The 22,145-nt window shown below is 43.0% G+C and overlaps 5 protein-coding genes across 5 annotated transcripts; 3 read left to right on the top strand and 2 right to left on the bottom strand.

Annotated features, from left to right (window-relative positions):
- Positions 1-1,625: 1,625 nt before the first annotated feature.
- LOC116254616 (uncharacterized) lies at positions 1,626-2,807 on the top strand. Its single transcript, XM_031630115.2, has one exon. It carries the CDS (start codon positions 1,760-1,762, stop codon positions 2,381-2,383), a length of 624 nt encoding a protein of 207 aa, XP_031485975.1. The 5' UTR covers positions 1,626-1,759; the 3' UTR covers positions 2,384-2,807.
- Positions 2,808-5,905: 3,098 nt separating this feature from the next.
- LOC116254955 (uncharacterized) lies at positions 5,906-9,404 on the top strand. Its single transcript, XM_031630634.2, has 3 exons — positions 5,906-6,295; positions 6,787-7,025; positions 9,040-9,404. Exons 1-3 carry the CDS (start codon positions 6,026-6,028, stop codon positions 9,221-9,223), a joined length of 693 nt encoding a protein of 230 aa, XP_031486494.1. The 5' UTR covers positions 5,906-6,025; the 3' UTR covers positions 9,224-9,404.
- A 3,321-nt stretch (positions 9,405-12,725) lies between these two features.
- LOC116254953 (UDP-rhamnose/UDP-galactose transporter 6-like) lies at positions 12,726-17,599 on the top strand. Its single transcript, XM_031630632.2, has 6 exons — positions 12,726-13,074; positions 13,230-13,686; positions 15,081-15,265; positions 15,357-15,557; positions 16,326-16,487; positions 16,909-17,599. The coding sequence occupies exons 2-6, from the start codon at positions 13,557-13,559 to the stop codon at positions 17,227-17,229; spliced, it is 999 nt and encodes a 332-aa protein (XP_031486492.1). The 5' UTR covers positions 12,726-13,074; positions 13,230-13,556; the 3' UTR covers positions 17,230-17,599.
- A 418-nt stretch (positions 17,600-18,017) lies between these two features.
- LOC116254954 (uncharacterized) lies at positions 18,018-19,972 on the bottom strand. The gene has a single exon (XM_031630633.2). The coding sequence runs from the start codon at positions 19,037-19,039 to the stop codon at positions 18,263-18,265; it is 777 nt and encodes a 258-aa protein (XP_031486493.1). The 5' UTR covers positions 19,040-19,972; the 3' UTR covers positions 18,018-18,262.
- A 992-nt stretch (positions 19,973-20,964) lies between these two features.
- Positions 20,965-22,054, bottom strand: LOC116254956 (probable calcium-binding protein CML43). Its single transcript, XM_031630635.2, has one exon. It carries the CDS (start codon positions 21,912-21,914, stop codon positions 21,333-21,335), a length of 582 nt encoding a protein of 193 aa, XP_031486495.1. The 5' UTR covers positions 21,915-22,054; the 3' UTR covers positions 20,965-21,332.
- Between the last annotated feature and the right edge of the window lie 91 nt (positions 22,055-22,145).

The following is a 22,145-nucleotide window of genomic DNA, read 5'->3' as shown; positions in this document are numbered from 1 at the left end:
ATTGTCGTTGCATGTATTTGGACTATGACTATGACTTCTTGCTCCCCATTTTTGACATGGTCTGATTTGAGGAAAAGAATATTGGAATACGTTGGCGTGCAGTGATCAGACTTCTCTTCAGCTTTCAGATTCAAGTGATTGATGGTATTTTCTCTTTTTCTCCCATGGCACAGCCCGACACGAATGAACCAAGTTCCACGCGTTTTAAGTGGTTATCTTTAAAGCACTTGAAGCTAGGGTTGCGTGCCTTCCACAGATTGTCGAACAATACCAGAGCTAGCCTATGCAAGATACTGCAATTTCTTGATTGCCCAGGGAAGGAGACAGCTTCCGATCTCAAAATTGAACTAGATCTGTCCCCTGTTGTTTTTCATGTAGAAATGGGAGAAGGGGATGAGGCTTTCCACGGTGAATGAAACTATACCTTGTTTGAAAAGGAAAGGAAAGGATGGTGTGTAGAGCAGATTTTTCAAATCCTGACTCATGGAAACGGAAACAGAAATGCTGAGTTCTCAATGTAAATCCGTTTGTGCTTTTCCGATGACATCTCCAGTGTCTTCTCCCTTGGGCGGCAAATCTAACGTCCCATTTCTTGAATCTTGATGCCGTGTTCCGACCGCGGACGGCAGCGTGATGTCGTAGTCGTCAAAGTGTTGATTATTGTCACTCTTTGACAACAGAACTTGGAGAATGTCACAAGAACCTGCTCTACCTGAAGTCTGTGCCAATATGATACAAGGACGACGCTTGATTGAACAGTGTACCTTCACTATAGCATATTTTGAACTCCTCAAAAAAAGATGAACGAACAAGTTGGACTCTGTTTCATCTCTAGAACATCCGGCGGAAAGCACGATGAAATGGAGAATCCAAGTTCCGGTTCATGGAAGAAGAAGAAGAAAAAAAAAAGGAAAGTTAGATATTGCAAAAAAATTAACGTATGATTAAGAAATCAGATGGATTCAGATTTTAAGAAATGACATCGAATCAAGTTGTGATCAGGATTCAGTTTCAGATAAATGTCCGATTGGCTTCGTATTTGGTTTTGGATTTTTTTTTTAAAACCGAATATTCTAGCTTGCTACCCTTACATTTTAAAGTAGATTCTTAACATACCCCCACTCCGATTTCATAGGAAAGTAGGCTCTCTCTAGCATATCATAATGTAACATGGATTTGGTTGTGTATTTAAAAGTCAAATCGATTTGTTCTTATGAATTTAAACATCAGATTCATTCTTTATTTGTATTTGGAAAGAAACTGAATCCAAATATGTGAACATTTATCTGCAATTAGAATACCATCTACCATCTTTTGACATCTCTAATCCTCCGATTCATTTGCCAGTCGTATGGATTAAATTAAATGAGATAATATCTTAACACGACCCCACTCCTCACAGTGGGCTTCAAGTTTGATTATAGAAATCAAAAACGTTATCAATCAACATAGAAATTAAGAACGTTTCCGATCAACATCACTGTTTGTTGTCGTTCACGAGTCTCTTGAACAATGAATGCTAACAACCTTCAGCTCGCAACTCCCAACTACACGGTTCGTGTAGACAGACAGGTCATATTAAAACTCACTGCTATGTCCAGAGTCAGCATTAGACCCACCACAGCGACAGCGAGCCCAGGGCTCATCCCGGAAAACCACATTTAGCAGAGCTAGGACGAGACGGCGATACTTCTTCCCTCGTAACTCTTCACCCATAAAAGGCGAAGAGAGCTTCAGAGCAACGGTGGGGAGGAGAGAGATGATGACCGAAGTCGGGCAGACAGGGGGGAAGGCTCCGCCGGACGACAGGCGGAAGAAACGGCGAAGGTGCTACTGCTGCAGCTGCGTGGCCGCCGTCCTGTTGCTCCTCGCCCTCATCATCCTCATCCTCGCGCTCACCGTCTTCAAGGTGAAGGACCCGACCACCAAGGTGGTGTCCTCCTCCGTGGAGGGCTTCGCCACCACCATCAGCTTTCCGCAGCTCCGCTTGCAGCTCAACATCACCCTCTATACCCAGCTGCTAGTCCACAACCCCAACCGCGCCAGCTTCAGGCACGACGAGGGCTCCAGCCTCCTCTTTTTCCACGGCATCCAGATCGGAGATGTGGACATCATGCCGGGACTTATCCCCGCCGATGGCTCCGAGACTTTCGGCACCAGGGTCACGATCGACGCTGACAGAGTGATCACCAACTTGGCCTTCATCGGCGAGGTATTCTCCGGCGTGATGAACATCGAGAGCCGGTCGACCATTCCCGGCAGGGTCACCATCCTCGGCGTCTTTCGCCGCCACGTCGTCTCCTCCGCCATCTGCCAAATCGCCATAAACACGCGCAACATGACAATCGAGAGCCAGAAGTGCATCTTCGACACGAAACTCTAGCTACACACCTTCTCACGACACCTGTGCTCTCTGTCAGTTATTTATTTGAGTTAGAATTGGTCGCTCCATCCTACCAACACATTAGAACAGGGGAAGAAAAGAAAATGAGAAACAGGGACGAAATTATTCTAGAGTTGGCAGCTTTTGATTTTATTTTTCTTCCCCTTCTTCTTTGCTGCAAAAAACATGGGTTTAAGGCCCTCACTTTTGGTGTCACATGTTACAGCATCTAAACTTGGCAGCTAGTTTGGTTTTTCATTGTAATTCCTGGTTTGTGATCTTTTTCTCCTTCTTTACTGCAAATACCATGTATTAAAGGTTATTACTTGTTACTTTTGATGTCACTCTATCTCATAGATACTTTACGTGATCATTCTGTTATACTGTTACACCATCTAAACTTGGCAGAAGTTTTTTTCTGTAATTCCTGGTCTAAATCTTTCCCTTCTAATTCTCTTAAGATTCTCTTTTAATTCTTTTTTTGATCTTCCACCTAGGGGATAAGTTAGATGTCCAACTGAGCAATATTACTCTATGCCGCGTTGGCGTTTCGTTTGCGTGTGTTGGTTGGTTGATGTCTGCGTTTCAGGTCAACACTGCCATTAGTACGAGTCTTAATAGTAGGGAAATTGAATTAAACAATGGGACGGAGACGCCGGTGACAGTGGCGAATGCGAGCAACTTACTCGTTGCCCACAGCCATTTCGCATTAATGGAGGGAAGGGGGCAGCGAGTCTCCAGATGAAAAGCAATCGTGACGTTGTGGGCCTTTTACTTTTTCGCTTTGTTTTCTCCGACCTTTAAGGCTCATTTGCAGACCTGAAGTTTTCTACCAAAGTAGATACGCAGATTGCAGATACGAGGCGATTGGATGTATAATCTCTCTTTATCCTGCTTCTCGGACGAGCTCTTGTTGCCAAGTTTTAGTTTTTTTATTTCCTTTTCCGTCGGCGATGACTTTGGCAATGGAAAATACTGTAATCGTCTTTAATGGCAGATCACGAGCGATGGAAAATACATTGCCGTCTTTACTGATGGATCGTTGATATCATCTTGCGTAGATTCGCACTTTATGAGATGAGTTGGAGATGGAAGAAGAAGTGAATGAAATCTTCAAAACAACAAATTAGTGAAGGCACATGTGGGTTTGGACTAGGCAGCTCTACATGGAGTCAACTTGCATGCCGGAATTCAATGCTCGATCCGACTTTGGAATCATTTATTTTTGGGATGGACTAAATTGTGTACATTGGAGTCGATTTGGACGAGAGAAAGAATGGAACTAGAGAGAGCCTCCTCTACCAAGTTCTGTTTCTCACTTAAAAAGCAGAAGAAGATTGTTCTCTTTTAGAGAGGGAGTAGATTCTCAAGTGCTGAGAGTTTATTAGCTTGAAACCCCAGAGCAAATTGCACAGTGATGATTGAAAAAAGAGAAATTTGGAGTTTCATTAGGGGAGGAGGATGAGAGATCTAGAAAGAGAGGTGAAAGCAACTCATGAACTCATAGGATTTTTTGCTGTTTTACTTCTCTATCAATCGATTGTTGGGAATAGAAAATACACTGGCGCCTTTAATGGCGAATCATCGCTACGCAGATTCGTACGCACTTCATCAAGTTCTACCTTTTCTTTCTTTGGGAATAAGCAAGAGGGGAAGAATAGTTCGTAGTTAAGATTGCATTCAATGAAATCTCGAAATACCAAACAACTTCATTGCACAATTTATGGCATCTTACTAGGATGGCGGAATTAGGCTTTCATATAAGTAGATAGGATAGATAAAAGACAAAGACAGTGTATTTGTAAAACTATGTTGCTCTCTCTCTCTCTCTCTCTCTCTATATATATATATATATATATATATATAGCAATTCCAGCATTTACACAAAAGGGTAATTTGCATTTATATCTCATTCTTCAGATCTATATCAAATTCAAAAAGCTTTCCCGTGACACATTAATTTGTATTTGGATCAGAATGTTATAGTAATTAGATGCAATGTCTAATAGACATAAACATTTTGATTGTAATGCAGTCTTAATCCATTCCATATCATTGAGACTCATATTCGGAAATGGATTTGATATGTGGCTGACGAATTCATTTTTTCCGGGACAATCCCGAACTGAATTTAACACGTATTCAAACAATTTCATGCCAAACCTGGATGCAAAAGTAAGACAATGAGAGTTGCTCCTTTTTCTTATCAAACTTTTCTAAGCACACGCTCAGATCATAAACTCTTGATAAATACGGCATAATGGGGATTAAATTGAATAGGAAAATTAGTTCTCCGTTATATTTTGTTTGTTAATATTTCTTTTATTATGAGCCAAACTTCTTATTTTTTGAAGTAATTAAAAATTAAATTTCCGTTACAATTTGTTTGTCAATATTTTTTTTTTAATTATTTGCCACAAAGCTTACGCTTTGATCAAACAACTATTTTTTTGCATCATATACCAAAAAGCTATCTATGTCTTCCAGAGCAGATCTCATAAGAACTTTAACACGTTGTCATATTTACTCTCTCATTTTTTACGAACGCAAGGTCCCGTCATTTTGTGGAAGCCACATTTCTCCTTTACTTGGTAGCAGTTAAAGCTCTAAAAAAAAAAAAAAAAAAAAAAAAAAAAAAAGCCGCCGGCCGTCGATTTCTCATTTTCTCTTTGGTTTTTGTTGCTCATAAAGACAACGATCTAATTTTATTAATTCATTTAAATGACGGTATCCTGTTTTAATAGGTAGTTTGTCCTTGTTTCATTCCTCTCCGGCCAACGTGCCGGAAAAAAGTCACATCTTCCCCCCCCCCATTCTTTCGCCGGGGTTTAGGCCGATTAGAGGTTCTCTGCCTGTGGATAAGGTTTCAGCTTCTCTGTTCTTCGATCATCCCAAACTGGACGCCCTCTCGAGAAATGATTACATAAATGCCACCGTCCACCTCCCACTTGCTACTGCTTTTTATTTAGGTCGAGAGATGGATCGCAGATTAAGTTTGGTTTGGGCAGCGTCTTACCTCCTCTGAATCTACTTCAATTTAGGGGTTGCACGGCCCAATTCAAGCCCAGCTCAACTCATACTAACCCGACTAAAACCCAACACCTTGTTGGCCTGACCTGGACTCCGACTCATTAGCCTCAAGTAGAGCCTAAAGTTAGTGATTGAGTTCGGTTCCTTAATTGAACTCGTGCGGAGTTGACTGGAGCCGAGCTCGACACCCAGCCTGGGCCCAACCCTGGATTGGCACAACCTTACCGAATAAAATAAAATTCACTTGATCTTTCTTTTTAATCTTAAAGCGCCTGCGACGAACTATTTTAAGACCTGGCCGGTGCTAACACATATGCCAATAAAAAAGGGACCAAATTTTGGTTCATTTTTAAAATTGAGACCCGAATCAAGCTGATGACGAAGGCCCCTCGGCCCGAAGTTGTAGGGATGGCAATTGCGTGATTTCTTCCACAATAGATGGCAACGAGTTAGAGTTCAGATTGCCTGGGAAACGATAAGCCGCTGAGGTGCCTGCTTGCTTGCCAACAGTTTTAGAAAAAATAAATCCGCGTCTCCCATCTCCTCGGACCGTCTGAGAACAGAGAGCGAGGGAGGGAGCACGTTGGCGAAGGTGCTTTCCGAGTTCTGACAATGGCGACGCCGTTCCATTTTGGTTCCTGCTCGGCCATGGCGATGGCTCAAACGCGGGGCCAGGCCGCCGAATCCTTCAGACCCGACCGCCTGGCTGGTCCGCCCTCCGCCCGTCGCTTCTCATCCGCCGGCATGGCTTGCCCGCAGCATCGCTCTGCCTCCCTGGCGACAAGGACGCAGGCCCTGTCTCGGGTACTTTTATCCAAAACCAGGGCCGTTGCCGTGGAATCTAACCAGGTGGAGTCCCCTCAACAGCCGCCTGAGGAGGAGGTGAGCCCCCACCTCTCTCTCTCCCCCTCATTATTTAAGTTTGTGAAGTACCCATTTGTATAGTAAAAGCAGGACAAGGTGGGAAAACGTTTCTCTTACCATCAGTTTATCGCCCCTGGTTTTCTGTTTCTTTGAACAATTGGCATATACAAGTCATAGAAGTCCACTTATGGATGGTCTCAAGAGGCTGCAACTACAATAATAGCCAAATCTACACTTAATTCTGTAGTTCGGATGCTATTAGATCCACTCGTTTTTTAGCAAATAGATTGCTGAAATTTGTATTAACTATCATGCTACACTCCTTGAAGCTTAGCATTGCAACCAGTTTTAGATTAAGAAGTTTGTAACCGGACTAACCTAGTCATGAGTACGAGCTTTATGAAATTGTATACATCTGTCAGAACCTACGAAGTAGTCCAGCGATACGTTGGTCATTCATGAAGACTAATCATGGTATTCTTTTTTCTCTTTCCAAATCTCAATTATAGGGAAAGAGTGGCGCTGGAAAGTATTACTTTGTGGTCGCTAACGCCAAGTTCATGTTGGACGAGGAAGAGCACTTCAAGGAGCTCATGTTTGAGAGGCTCAGGAATTTTGGAGAGCGCAACAGAGAGCAGGATTTCTGGTTGGTTATCGAACCTAAGTTCTTGGACAAGTTTCCTTCGATTACGAGTCGACTGAGGAGGCCGGCCGTCGCTCTAATATCCACTGATGGTCCCTGGATGACGTACGCTTCCTCACTCTTCTTTTTCCCTCCTTCCTTTTAAACCACTTAAAAGTGTCTATGTTGAATTTCCAAGAAGAAGATGAGCTACAAATTGTTGTTTTCTTCATGTGGATTGCTTATTGCTTGTCCAAAGTATGAAGGTGGCTCCCCAACTAGCTTATGAGTGTGTCTTCATCCTTGATAGGCTAGATTTATGTCTAGACCATCCAGGAAACAAGGGCGAGCCGTTTTCGGCATTGTGATTTTTATGTGATCTTTGAAGTTTAATATTATCGAATGGTGATAATGGAAGGTCACTAATAGAAGTTAACAGTGATGCTGTTGTCTGAAACGGCCATGTTTCAAGTTTTGGCTAAAAAATCAGTTTTGTCCATTTTTACTGTAAGACACAAAAGGTGAAATTTCTTTGCAGATACAATTTTGCCTTGATAAGAGCATGGATAAGACCAGGAAACGCCCTTGATTATGCTATTAGTTGATCCACGTGGATAGGAGTAGCACATATGTTTAGGTATGTTGCTGAAGGGCAGTGAGGAGATGCAGTAGATGTCTGAATTTGACTCTGTAGGTGACTTTGGGGCATAAAACTAGTTGTCGCTCCAAGCATGATCTAATAAGTTGTGGCATCTTAATCGAAGGATCTTGCTCGCAACCATCTTTAAACATGATAATAGAGCAAAAAAAGAGAACTGATGAACTTTTTTTGCAAAGATTAATTGGTAGGAAGTGGGAACCAATTTCACTTTTCTTTGTTTCTTGAAAAGTTCAAAGGGATCCCGAAACCAATTTGGCAGGTGACAGTAACATTCGTCAGTTTAGCTGAGTGGGTTTTTCTTTGTAAAATTGTTCAAGGACTATGCTTTTTTGAGTCCAATCATAGATTTGAAGCCATTATCAAGCTCATGTTTTCGATTTCCTTCTAAAACCTTTTTTTCCTATATATGACACCTGCTAATTTGTTATTTCTCTCTTATTCTTGAATACATGCCTGCAGTACCATACATTCACTGGGATGATCAAGAAAGAGGAAACCTGACTTCTTTCTCATCTTTGGGAAGCATCTAGTCCTAAAAAAGAGTGTGCTAGGACTTGACGCATTTTTTTATATTGGGTTTATCATTTCATTTTTCTCGTTTGTTGTCTATGATTGAATGTTTATGATTCTTTTTACCGTGTATCGTCACGACACAAACCACCAACCCTTGCTTGCTTCTGACTAAGAGGGGACTTCTACACTATTTCAGGACAATAGTTATTGGAAAATTTAATGAACTCTCCCAGATTTGAACGCGGAACTCGGTCAGTCCTCCAATCTTCTATGTCATGATATCCGCATATTCTCTTAACCAGGGAACTGATTACCGTGTTATCCTTTCAATGTAACTAAAGGAACTAAGCAGCAAAGTGCATGGAGATAATTTTGGAGTTCCATCATGTGCTTTAGACTTGTTATTGCTAGAATAGTACCAGGGGATCTACCTTGTCTTCATTTTGTGGCAAGCGCTGTAGTATAGGTATTTCTTCACCCAGTACCTTCTGCTGTTTGGGGGCAATGGGTTGCGGTTTCTCCACGTCCTCTGTCATTAATGAAGCACCCATGTTGTCTTCACTTTGTGACGAAGTATGTGTTCTAGACCTTTCTTCACCCAATACCCTCTACTTTTCGGGAGCAGCGGGTTGCAGTTTCTGCGCGAACTATGTATTAGGCTTTTCTTCACCCAACACTCATTACTTTAAGCGCTTTTGCAATAGGCTTGTACCTTGTTACTTTATTGGATCTTGAAGATTAGTGATGCCAAATTTAAAAGATAGAACAGCTAAGAATTGCTATTGGGTTTTATCCTCTGCGTCAGAACAGCTGACCAAACGATGCATTTATCTTATTATAACTTGGTTTAAGAAGAGATGGTAATGTTATGCTAAGACTGCTATCATTTATGTTTATAAGGATGGTTTGAGTGATGTCTATTTTATTGCATGCATCCAGTTGACTGTTCTCGTTATTTTCCTGTAGGTTCATGAAGCTGAGATTAGACCGAGTTTTATATGCAGAGTTTGAAGCCGAAAGTCTAGAGGAAGCATTGGCTTGTAACCCGGTAGACATCAAGTTCTCAACTCCAGAGCAGTGGGTGGCTCCTTATCCCAAGTATGATTATGGATGGTGGGAACGCTTTTTACCACCAACCAACCAACAGTAATCATCATGCGTAAATAGTGTAATCCTCGTGATTCCTCCTGTATTTTCTGATTTTTATTGTTGGGCTTTTGTTACCTTATTTTTCTTTTCCTTTTGGTCGTGGAGTGTATTTTAAAGAGTTCGGTGAGTTACATATAAACTTTAGAGATGTTTGAAGTAATTGGTTTCTTAATTGCTGCAAATCATCTTCCGGTTCCTGGTCATTCCATTTGCTTGCAGGCTTGCAGCAAAGATCATGTATGTGCATGTGTGGAGGCACACACACATAAGACGGGGAGTTTCAGAAAAGTTTGCTACTCTGTTGCTGTGCAGATAAAACACACACAACATACACACACAGAGTGCTAGATAAGTTTTGTAACTCGGTTACTGTATAGATCAAGTACAACGATCTTACGCGGGTGTTTGATAGCAGGAAAAATGTCTCGTGCCATACCTTTTCCATGGTGTGCCGGGTTCATCTCAAAAGAGAGTTCGGAATCCTCCAAGGCCGACTTCCTTATTTTGAACTTTAAAGTGTCATCGTTGTAGAGCAGGTGAAATCGTATTGAACGGTGATGAAACTTTTCACTTGAAGCAGCAGTCCAAAGAATTCCCATCCTTCTGTCAGAGGCCCTCTAAGGAAGATTTTTGGTCAGAGGGGGGATTAAGGGGTCTTCTGCTTGTTCAAATCATAAAACAATGTATTATGTCTCCTCGCAGACCTTCCCGAGAAGTACTTTACTCAACATTTCATCGTTGCCTCGTTAACTGTGGACTTCTCCAATCATTGGGGAGAGGGCAAAGAACGCGGGTCGGCCATAAAAATGAAAAACGAAGAAGCTCCAAACCATGGCGAGGAGATCGAAGGAGGCAATCTTGAAACATGTGGCACAGCTGTAGTGTCAAAGCAAGCCCTGGTCGTTGGCGGTGATCACGGGAAAACTTGTCTAAATCCTATGTTCTTTTCAACGACAGAAGGCTATATGAATTGAAGGGCGACTCCGCCACAAAACATGGCTGCAGTTGGTCCCCTTCTCCGTTTCATATGATCTCGACCCATTTTGGCGGGACCTGTTAGTATGTTTTGTTTTTTGACATTTAAGCTGGTTTGGGCACGCTTCCACTAGTTCACGTAAAAAAACTACAACCCAAGAATTAAATTACGAAAGCCAAGTTTCTGAACAGACACAACCACACATTAGACTCCTCCAATTTTCTCTTAAAAAAACTTCAAAATCTAAGCCCAACCCTCCTAGCTAGGTAGACGGAGCTTTTGCTTCAAGAACCTAATCAACCATCAACCAATGAGCCCGTTTGACATCAAATCGGATTGGTATTGAGTGCGGTGCACCAGCCCACGACACTTCCCGAAATCTCATCAAAACCTTCCGTTGCTCATCTCTTATTGAAACCTGAGAAAAAGAAATTGAGCTTGTTTTTGCTCTTTCTCTTTTTCCTCCTCCATTGGATATGCAGTTAAGCAAGCTGATGCACAAGCCTCATGGACTTCTTCGAACTGGAGACCCAACTGGTTGCGGTAGTGCTACCCAATCTCAGTCGGATGATCTGCTTGCCTGATCTCTAGTTATGAAACCACAAGTTCAAGTTTTCAACGCCGATGGCCTTTCGATAATTGTCATTCGCATCCCATCCACAGGATTGGAGGGCTCAAACGCGATGGCCGGAAAATTTAGAGTCGCTCAGTTTTTACCAAGGTTCTTGAGATGGGATTTCCATGGAGGCTACCGCTCATTCTTGGCTGCGTCGAGAAAGCGACCAGGCATTAGTAAATGACATATGTTTGGCTGTCGAGATTGGCAGCATGATGGTGATCCGAGAGGTTCAGTAGCCTAATTCAGAGTCCTGTTACTTTTCTTGTGTCCTGTTACTTTTCTTGTGGTGGACGTGATTTATAGGAAGGCGACGTTTAGGTTGGAGGAAGAGTCTCCAAAGCACGAGTTGAGACACTTCGTCTCCACCATAATTGATGGGTGCAAACAAGACAAAAAAATTGTGAGATGGGCTGTAAGGCTCCCCGGCATGCCCCATGCCTAAAGGAGTTGTTTGGCAACAGGAACACAGTTTTCATTGTCAAATCGACTCGCACCAACTTAAGTGAAGTGACGTTGCGAATTCGCATTTTAGGGTGTTTGATCCTTGCTGCAAGATTGAAGGTAGGTACACTCCTTTGGTAAGAAACCTTTGCCAAACTCTTTGCACAAGCCAAAGGTATACATCTTTCACCTGAATGCAGGTTTCATGTGCAACAAATTTTTGTAAAATAGAAATCCAAAATCAGATTTTAACATGGAAAATAATACGAACAATTTGGCATTTTGATGCTGCTTTACTTAACATCATCCAAGCGGCAGGTGAAGCTTCTTGTTTTTTAGGTTTGCATGTTGATCATACTCATGAAAGCCTCTCACCTCCCCACAAGAAGGGAGTGAGAGGGCACAAACATGCAAGTTTTTGAGTGAAAGGAGCAGAAGATTTTTCTAAATGTTGATGCTGAGTCTGGCAAGCGAAGCCTAACCTTGACTCATTTGCAGCTCGGCCACCCACTCAACTCTTGTTAGTCAATTTGCGAGCCAAGCCCAGGGGCTGCAAATGGGTCAGATATGATACATTATGGCTTGTCCCATTTTTAATTGCATCGTGTTTGAATCAGCTCTAACTCTTAATCCTTCCAGCTGATCCCATAAAAGCTTCATCCCAAGCGCTTGATTTCCAGTTCATGGCGCCCAAGTGATCTTTTCGTTTATCCATATATATTTTTGTCACTATTTTCCAACACAAATTTGAAAAGGTCAGCGTTTCGGTGCATCATACTTCTATGCTACAAATGACGGCAATGCTTGAGTTAAAAGGGCATTCATTCAAACCCCGAAACAAGCAATAACCTTACAATACTTTAAATAAGAAGAAAAGGTGTTTGGACTCTCATAGATCCACAAGATGGGATGAAATGCTCCTCCTCCTTAACTAGCTAAACTTCTTTTCAAATTTTCATTTGTATGATCAGTTCACTGCCAATTGCACATTCCTTGGTAAACAAGGGCAAGCCATTTGGGACCATTTTTAATGTTTGTTCGAGTTTTGTTTTGTGGAAAAAAAGAAAAGAAACAATTATGCGTTTGTGGATATTGGAGCCAGAAATTTTTTATGAAATGGACGGAATTAAAGTTTTTAAATTTTAACTAAAATAAAAATATCATTATTTATTTATTTATTTTTTTTGTATAATACAAGTGGTGGATATAAATATGAGAGCAAAAACTCTAAACAAATGAAGACAGAAGAGAATAAAAATAAAATTGGTGTGTTCCAGCCCAGGGATGGACATGGTTGATTTATGCGGGGAGGGGCATTTGGGTCATTAAATCTGCAGCCAAACTGATCGGAAAAATTAACGGGATCCAGCGGGTCTGAGAGGCTCGCCTCCTCGCATCTGAGCGCCACGTGGAAAATCTGATTGCCGGTTTCGTATAAATGCGCAAAATAAAACGGTTGTTTCCTCCTGCTCCTGCTCCTCCATGCCTCCGCTTTTGTGCGTGACTCCCTCGCCCTCAATCAGGTGGTAGGTATCTCGGAATTTTTTGTATTCGCTCTGGTTTTTCTAGGCGGGAGATCTTCCCCCTTTGCCGGTACCAGCTCCCGTTTCCGGCCGGCGGACACCTCGTTCGTCTTGGCGGGTGGATCCGTCGCTGCGGGGATTGCAAATCTGAGTCGCCCGGTCCCTGGCCGACCGGCGAACTCATCGGGCTCAGTAGGAAGTAGTCCCCGCAATCTCTGGTCTCGAAGATGTCCGTCGGAAGTAGATCGGAAGCTGGCCTTGTGAGATCGCAGTGCTGAAGATCCACGAGAAAGGTACTGACCGGTAGTTCTCATTTGTTGCGGATCTTTTCTCCATTTTCAGCCGATGCATTCTTTTTACATTTGAGTTCATGTATCGTCGGATGTTGCGAATCCGGCCAGTTGTGGAATTCATGTTTCTGGAAATACTGAATCTTTTCCGTCAGCAGAACAGGGCGCGGGAGTCCCGAGGTTCAGATCGCTAGAAGTGATTCAGAGATCTCTGGAGTTCTTCCCTCTGGTTCATCTTCTGTTCTTAAGGAGATCGGTCGGGAAGAAATTGCAGGGGGACTGGAACTACTCCGTATGCCAAAGTCCTCAGTTGGAGAACCTTTATAGATCGTTCTTCTAGTAAAACGCAGCAGTGAGTGGAAACTGTCCGAAGGTGAACAATTTGCTCTTTCGTATTAGCTTAGTTCTGAGCGTTGGGGAAGAATGGAGTCGTGAGGGAGAACACCCAAAGAGTATTTCCTTTTCCCTTTTCTTTTGGCGAAGGAATGGCGCCGTCTAGCAAGGCAGAAAAGAAGGCTGCAGTGGATATCGCATCATGGATGTTCAATGTTGTTACGTCAGTCGGAATCATCTTAGTCAACAAGGCTCTGATGGCCACCTATGGCTTTAGTTTTGGTAATTTCTCAGCTTTTCATTTGCTTCTCCTCTTCCGATTATCTTGTTAGCTCGATTTGCTAGAATGGAAAAGATAATGGGAAGAAAATAATAGATTGTATTGATTAAATCGGTTAGCAGTTCTGTATTCTATTAATTCAAAACAAAGAAAGCTTGTGTCTGACAGTCTGCAGCCTTTTAGTCCTACTTGCTGACCTAGACAGTGTCTCTAGTTGATCCTCCAGTGTTCCGCCTTCCGGAAAGTGTGGATCTGCTAAATCTTGATTTCCATCTTTGTGTTCTGGAAGCTTCATCCTTGGAAGCTCTATAAACACAAAAAATGCAAAATGCCAGTTTGCTTAGCTGATCGGGAGCACCTAAATCGATTCGATTAGCAACAGTTTATGATATTCCAGTCTTTCCCCTTTTTCTCTTATAGTCTTTTGAATGCTTATGGCTTTGAGGGACTCTCCTATATCGACTCCTAGGGCTATTTATAATGAATAACAACCTTTTTTGGTCTTATCCTATTGTTTTAGTTTTAATGACTCGATGATTGACAAATGTGTAAAGGAATCACGCTAGATGGACTTCAGTTACATGTATATTCTGTGGTTATCAATGATAAATGAAATCCTTGATAGTTACATGGGAGATTCGATAATTAATTTTGTTCTTGACTAGTGACAAGTGCTACCACCATGTCTTTAGTAGTTTCTTTTCCATTTCAATCAAAGGATCAATTGATTTCTCTCGTGTGCCTTTTGGATTGCCAGATAAGGCTACTTTTTCTAACGAAAACTTTAGTTCCGTTTCTCAAGTTTCTGTTAAAAGCTCCCTAAGTTATTGCGCTACTGTTGTATTGGATCTTTAGTATGCCCATGGATCCCTCTTCCAGTTCTTTGCCTTGGATAATTTTTCTCTTTTATTTATGTTACTACTGAGAACTCAATTGTTGAGCTTTTCAAAGGATATCTAAAGCAAACGAAGGGAAACTTTGTTCCTAAAATTTCTTCAGTTAATTGCTTAGTTTCTTGGCCGAAGCTTGCATTCTTATTCACAGGGTTCCATAACTTCTACTGTCAATTCCTGCAGAAGTTTTAGTTGCTCATTCGTGTTTTATTGGTGGTGTATGTCAGAGTTGTACTTTACCTGATCTGAACATGACATGTGCAAGGGTGTCTGAGCGAGTGATTTATGTGTGTATGTGTGTCATGCAATTGTGTTCCCTTTATTACCACTGAGGGTGGTGGGGTTATTTGGCAGTAGCCGGGTATGTCATAATATCTGGCGATGTTTGAAAATTTCTGGACATTGTGTCCTACCTTAGTTAATATCTGCTGTATCCTTGTTATTTTAAAGGTTTCTCTAATCCTTTTTCTTGTCTTCTTTTGCATGGAATTGAATTTCTACAGCAACAACATTAACTGGCTTACATTTTGCGACCACAACCCTTATGACTATGGTTCTTAGATGGATGGGTTACATACAGGCCTCTCATCTACCAGTGTCAGAGCTTCTCAAATTTGTTGTATTTGCAAACTTTTCCATTGTTGGCATGAATGTGAGTCTCATGTGGAACTCTGTGGGGTTTTATCAGGTAATCACTTTCAGTTCTGACCAGTTCTGGTGATCTATGATAACAGATTACTTACCTCTGTTAATAATTCAAACTGTCGTTTGATTGGCAGATTGCAAAGCTCAGCATGATTCCAGTTTCTTGTTTATTGGAAGTTGTCCTGGATCATATTCGATATTCAAGAGACACAAAGCTTAGTATACTTGTTGTTCTCATAGGTGTTGGTGTTTGCACAGTGACTGATGTCAGTGTTAACACAAAGGGCTTTCTTGCAGCTGTTATTGCTGTTTGGAGCACTTCCTTGCAACAATATGTAAGTAAATTGTGGATCTCAACCCCACCATTTTTATAGTGCTGACACTGGGTCATCACATTTAGTTTATTTCGGTTACCGCGAATTTCTTTCCCTTCCTTCAGGACCTGTATTGAAAATTTGAAACAGCTCAACTCCTGACAGCTGAACAGGGATTGGGCCTGGATCGATTTGATGGGAACGTTACTTCAGATGATTTCAGTCCTCAGGAGAACTGCTTTGACCCACTACTTATTTTTAACTAATTAATCAACTATATGTTTGTTGATTCCATTGATGGCCTTGTTGTGTACTTGAGTGCTCTGAAGCTGAGGGTTGGAAGCAATTCCTTTAGCATACAAAGTACAAAGTCTACATGGCCTCTTCTTAGCAAATACTTTTCTAACTTTAGTGGCATTTGTCTCATTATTACTTGTATAAAGCTAGGTGTACCAATTATTAGCAAATGGTTTCTATCTTTCCTGATGTTCCAGGGCTATTGTTCAAGTTGCAGCTCTGTTATTGTGAAACTTAATCTTGGAAAATGGATATAGCCACACAAAGTATTACGAAGCATGTTTTCTTATATCATGGAATGACTGGTTCAATACTTTTAGGACAGAAAATTAGCTTAAATTTTGGAATGTATACGATAAGCCTCTGTTGTGGAAGTCTTCGCCACCTATTGTCTGTGAATTGGGTCTGCTATCCCTTCCCCTGAATGTGATGGCTAGTACACTAGAAATAATGATGGTAAAAATTGACTTGCATGTTTTTTCTTCGTTGCAGTATGTACACTTTTTGCAACGGAAGTACTCTCTCGGATCATTCAACCTCTTGGGCCATACTGCCCCAGTTCAGGCTGCGACGCTGCTGATCATTGGGCCCTTCTTGGATTTCTGGTTGACAAATAAAAGAATTGATATGTATGATTTCAACGTGGTATCTGTGGTAAGTAAGCAATTTATATATATATTAATTTTCTTATTATCCCTTGTAGAAATAAGTTGTACTGGTGGTATGTGCCTTAGGGAAGGAAGAGAGGAGAAATAAAAGGGTATGACAAATTATTATAACCTGCATTGTCGAGCATAGCTATATTGCCTTTCTATTGAAAGATCCAATTTTCAGTTTTCTGGAGCTTATAGTGTCATCATCTGTGTGGTTCATGTAAATTAATATCCATTCTACTGGTATCAATATTCAATTTGAGTTTTGTATGTGTGAAGATCCTCTGTCCCTGCAGGGTCAACTTGTCAGACGTCTTTGAGCTAAATGCCAATTATCAACCTTTTGTGTTTTTTTAAGTTTCCTATATGTTTTTTGTTATTGTTTCTATTTCTTTGCTGATTATTTTGTTTTCCTGTTCCAGTTATTCATTGCACTGTCCTGCACAATAGCAGTGGGCACCAACCTAAGTCAGTTCATCTGTATTGGAAGATTCACTGCTGTTTCCTTCCAAGTCCTCGGCCACATGAAAACGATCCTTGTTTTGTTCCTGGGTTTCTTGTTCTTTGGCAGAGAAGGTCTGAACTTACAAGTTGTTCTAGGCATGGTTTTAGCAGTGGTCGGAATGATCTGGTATGGCAACGCTTCATCCAAACCTGGAGGCAAAGAGCGTCGGAATTACTCACTTACTGTGGACAAGTCTCAGAAACATGCTGGTTCAGAACACGGTGATGAGAAGGTTTAGGTTTAGCTACGGAGAGGATGAGTTTATTTTTTGAAACCCGCGGAAGGGCCTGCTGATCTCAGTAACATTCTAACTTCACAGTCCGTCGGTACGTTTGCATTCCTTTTTTTGTAGGATATACTCTGCTCTCTTTTACTGTCTGCGGCTTGATGGAGGGATTCCAGGTTAATCAGTCAGATTCCTGGAAAAATTGCGATGTTTTCATCCACATAGTAAATTGTTGTCATTTTGTTACGAAGAAACAAACAAGTTCCAAACTTGTAGCCGATCTAGATCCTTCTTGGTGAATATATTTTCGTTAGATGTGGATGCTGAAACTCTTATGTATCCTCCTATTAATTTATTGCAATACAGCTCATTACTTCTGTTATGTTTTGCACAAGGGTAGCCTTGTTCTGGTATTGATTTATGTTTCCTACTGGTTTATGGCTTAAGAATGGGAGACTTAGGATGGAAATCCCTCTTTCAGCTATTGTCTTGCTGGGTGCATGATTTTCAAAGGTCCACTTCTTGAATTTCCTTTGCGAGGTGAATTAAGCACAACGACCATGAACTGTGCAAAATTTTTCTGAACGAATTTAGTTGTTCCATAAAATGGTTTCAAGTACTGTTCGAGGAGTGCCTGGAGTACACTGGTATTAAACTTGTCCCCTCAAAAAATCCCCACACGTTGGAAAAAAATGAGTTTCTATGATTTCCCGCCCCTATTCTTCGATCTTTTTAGAGAAAAGGATTGGAGAATACGAGACCAACGCATATCAACCAGTCGAAGAAAGGTAGGAAGCAAATAATTCCAAGAGGCCGAAGAATTAGATTCAGATACAATCAGAACTAGCAGTGGAAGGGATAATTTACAAGAGCTGGCATACAAACTGAAAAGAAGAATTTAGCACCATGGAAACACAAAACTAGAATACAGCTTTTCACGAAGCCCTTGCCCCTGTTTCGCCCGAAAGGAGAAGACCCAAACTGCTGCATCCTCCAAGTCTTGCGTTGACGACTGGTTTACGTAGAAAAGAGCAAAGCTGCCGGTTCAGAACTCAAGCTTCCGACACAGGGAGCCAAATGTAGCCGACGCTACAGCTCTTTGGTTTCTTGGCTTGATCGGAGCGTTAGGACACGTATCCTCCAGACCATTGATCCAGGCGTTCAAGCATCTTGGAGTTTTGGGGCTAGCAATGTCGCCGTTCTTCACGATGCAGTCATCGGCTTGATTCGAGAGTATGGCCCTTAAGAGATCTTCGTAAACAAACTGTAGAAACTCCACTTCCTCCCGTCTTCCGGCCGTCGCCTTCTCACGGCCATTGTCGCTGTCGTTGTCGTTGCCGTCAACATCATCATCGACGTCGTCGTCATCATTATCATCATCAAAATGCAAGACCCTGAAAACCCTCGACTTTCCCAGGGATCCCCAAATGTCCGCGGTACTCAAGGCACGGAAGGCCTTCCCGGATCTGGAATTCCGTTTCGGCGCCATGTTTAGGTCGTCCGGCCCGGGCGCAAACGAGTCAAAGACCACGCTGGAGGGAGTTCGACACCCATCCGGCAGCTGGTCCGCGGACGGTGGAGAAGAAGGCGAAGATAGACCTTCATCTCCGCCGGAAGGAACTACTGACAATGGCGTCGGGGGAGTCTCCCTGACTTTGAGAGCACCCGCAGCGGCATCTGGAGTCACCGGCCGGAAGCCGTAGGCTTGCTGCTGGCTCATCTCGGAAGAGGTGTCTCTGAACGGGGCAACCGGAACCCTAGATCTGGGGGCGCAGAGCGTTGTTCGCGTCTCTTCTTCCTCGCGACGGTCGGACGTCCCCATACAAGAAACCGAGCATCGACCGATGCCGCCTTTTAACAACGCCCCGCGGAGATCAACAGAGTGCAGGGGGAAGGTGGTGGATTCAGAAGCCCTACAAGTTACGCCGCACCTTCCTCCCGCAAGGTTCTCTGCTTCTCGCTCTCTCTCTTTGGGAGCCCGCGGGGGAGTGCCGATACTGCGTCCGACTGGGAGGTGTTTACCGCGTAAGCGCACGGAAAACGGAGCGCGAGCAAAGGAACCGCGGCTTTTGGTGCTAGTCGACTCGCGGGCTCCGAGCTTTTCTCGACGCGCCAGTACCAGCGGCAGCGGTGGAATCTGAGCAATCGTCGGTCTGTGCCTCTATTTTAAGGTCAAACGCTACGGTCACGCAACAAGACTATGAGCTTGTTTAGGAAACTTAACCGGCTCATAGTGACATCAACAAGGTCAGTTTTCTTGTTTGTTTGCTCAGTTGTGATCTTTTAAGACAATACATGTCTCAAACCTTGAAACCTTCGGCTTGATCACAAGGGCCTATCAGGTCTCGCAATGTCAAGAGAAGGCATTCATTCTTGATCACAATTAGGACTTCGAGGATTTTTTTTTTCTTTTTTTTTTTTTTTGGTGTGAGAAATGAAAAGGCATATGACTTTTTTTTTCGCATTGTGGAAGAACGCAAGGACGTAGTCTAATTTAGCAAGTCCAACACATTAAGCTAACTCAACGATGTCTCCCCATTTAAAAAGACTGATGGATCGAATGAGTGCTTTGAGTATGACCAAGGAAATCGCCGGAAAATTCTCACTGCCTTCGTCGAAAATGAGTCCTCAAAGGGTTCGCCGACACATTGAACTCATCATCACCGTGCAATCCATCCCTCATTATACCTGATGTCCAAGTACGTTGCCCTCAAACTCATGGAAGAGGTTGCAGGCATTTGTCCTCCGCAACTTCAAGCTTCACGGTGAGGAAAAGGAAGAACAAGAAGATGGTGGTAGTAGTGGAATGGGTCTCCTCAATTGTGGGCAGGGTCTGCAGAAGGAGACAGGTTTTGGGGAAGAGAGGAAGCCGATGGGAAAGAGTCAAAAAGTTTTGGGGTGTTTTTAAGAGAGGGGAAAGTGGAGATGACGCTTCCCGTTCAATCAAACAAGGGAAAAAATTTTCTGGAGTTAATGTCCCATTCCATCACACACGATGGAAAAATGGAATGTGGAGCAAATTTCCCATTCCACCGATTTCCGGAATGAATTTTCTCCAATTCCATATTTCCATACCTTGCCTCATTGTTGATCCTGTATCAAAATGAAAGTTCGCATGTATCGAAGAGTTAAGCAAAAAGAGATGCACGGGTGGGACATTGTGAAGGAATAAACCATGTGTCGATGTCCGAGCTTGTGCTGTTGGCATCATAAATCTGTCAGTGCCATAGCCGGTTTTCTTCGTCGCTCTTTTCTTTCATTTTTCCACAGGATGGAGATTTTTTCATGCCTAACGCCTAAAAGCCCTTCCTCGGAGGCGAATCGATTATTTCAGATTCATTTGGATGAGTGGTTGATGTTTAAAAAACTGGCACATGGGCCTTGTTTTGGAACGAAAAGAACGGAAAAATTCGGAAAATGGAAAAAGAAACAGATGTCCCTTTCTACCAAAAAAAAGAAAAACATTCTAAGTTTCTCACGTGAAAAGCTCCCATCATTGGGATTTCATTTTTCCGATTTTTTCTTACCTTGAATTCACGATGGTAGGGCAACAACCTCCCCATTCTGAGTTCTCGGAAACTTTGTAACCATGTAATAAAAGAACTGGGGAGTTGGTGGTATCGAAAAGGCAGGCATAACCTACACCATCATCACCATGACGGCGAAAGCAAGCAGCTTATGAGGAAGAAGAAGGGCACATGAGCAACACATACATTCGGAACGAGTATAATTAACAACACGCAGGTGGAACAAGAAAAGGGTCTAAGCAGTTTGCATACCTCGTCAACATTATGTCATACACTAATTTCGCCTGTAATGATGTAACATTTGAGCAGCTATAAGCTACATAAGTTGACAAAACATGGAAAGAGAGGCAGAAGAAACGAATTCAATTGGGGAGGAAGAGAGTCAAAGTTACACGAAATCATAAACTGGAATGGTTCAATTTCAACAGCCGACGGTTAAGCCGATCCAGAACAAGATCAGATCGCAGTTTCTTGGCAAAAACAGGGGAAGAAAGGAAGAAGGCAAGATGAAAAGGGATTATTAATCCAAGAGTTAAAGGAAACGGGCGAAGGAAGGAACTCGTTCCGGTTGGGAGATTTCCGGAGTGATCAGTTGCTCTTAGCGACGACGTTGCGCATCATGATCTTGAACTCCTGGAAATCGACGTGTCCGTCGTGGTTACGGTCCACGCTCTTTATCATCTGGCGCACCCCCTCGATCTCGTAGCCGTCGCCCAGACCCAGCTTCCCCAGCACCGACTGCAGCTCCGGCGCCGATATCACCCCGTCCCCATCCTCGTCGAACACCTTGAACGCTTCCGACAGGTCCGACTCGTCCGTCTCGCACTCCCCCTCGCCGTCTCCCCCGCTTCCGAAGAACCCGTCGCCTATCGAGCGGTGTAATGCCACGAACCCGTCGAAATCGAGGCTGCACAGCGGCGACCCGTTGGCCTCCATCCCCATGATTGAGCAGACCACCTCCTTGAGCTCCGAACGGTCGGTCTCCAGCCCGAGCCGGCCGAAGGCCCGGCGGAGCTCGTCCACAGAAATCTCCCCGTCGCCGTTCTCGTCGAAGGAGTCGAAGATCCGGCGAAGCCGGAGGGTGTTGAGGCTGGGATTGCGGAGGCGGAAGGAGGGAGGAGGACGCTTCGCCAGACTGGGCGTCCGTTGTACCGCAGTCCCCGTCGACATCGATGCACCACCCACAAAGCGCAACGCTCTCTCTCTCTCTCTCTGTCAGAGATGACGACGCTGTATCTCTCTCTCTTTCCGGTTGGAGGAGTGCGAAGACCAAGACAGGAAGACGAAGATACCTGCCTTTATATTCTCCACTCGTACGCGGTCTCTTCCCCGTTTCCCGTTTGAAGACTTTTACCTCGAACCGTCCATCCCCTTTCTTTTTCACAAATGCGACACAAATTT

Source organism: Nymphaea colorata, chromosome 5 (assembly GCF_008831285.2).
Source record: "Nymphaea colorata isolate Beijing-Zhang1983 chromosome 5, ASM883128v2, whole genome shotgun sequence".
NCBI classification, from domain to species: domain Eukaryota; kingdom Viridiplantae; phylum Streptophyta; class Magnoliopsida; order Nymphaeales; family Nymphaeaceae; genus Nymphaea; species Nymphaea colorata.
This window is presented reverse-complemented; position numbering and strand designations above follow the sequence as displayed.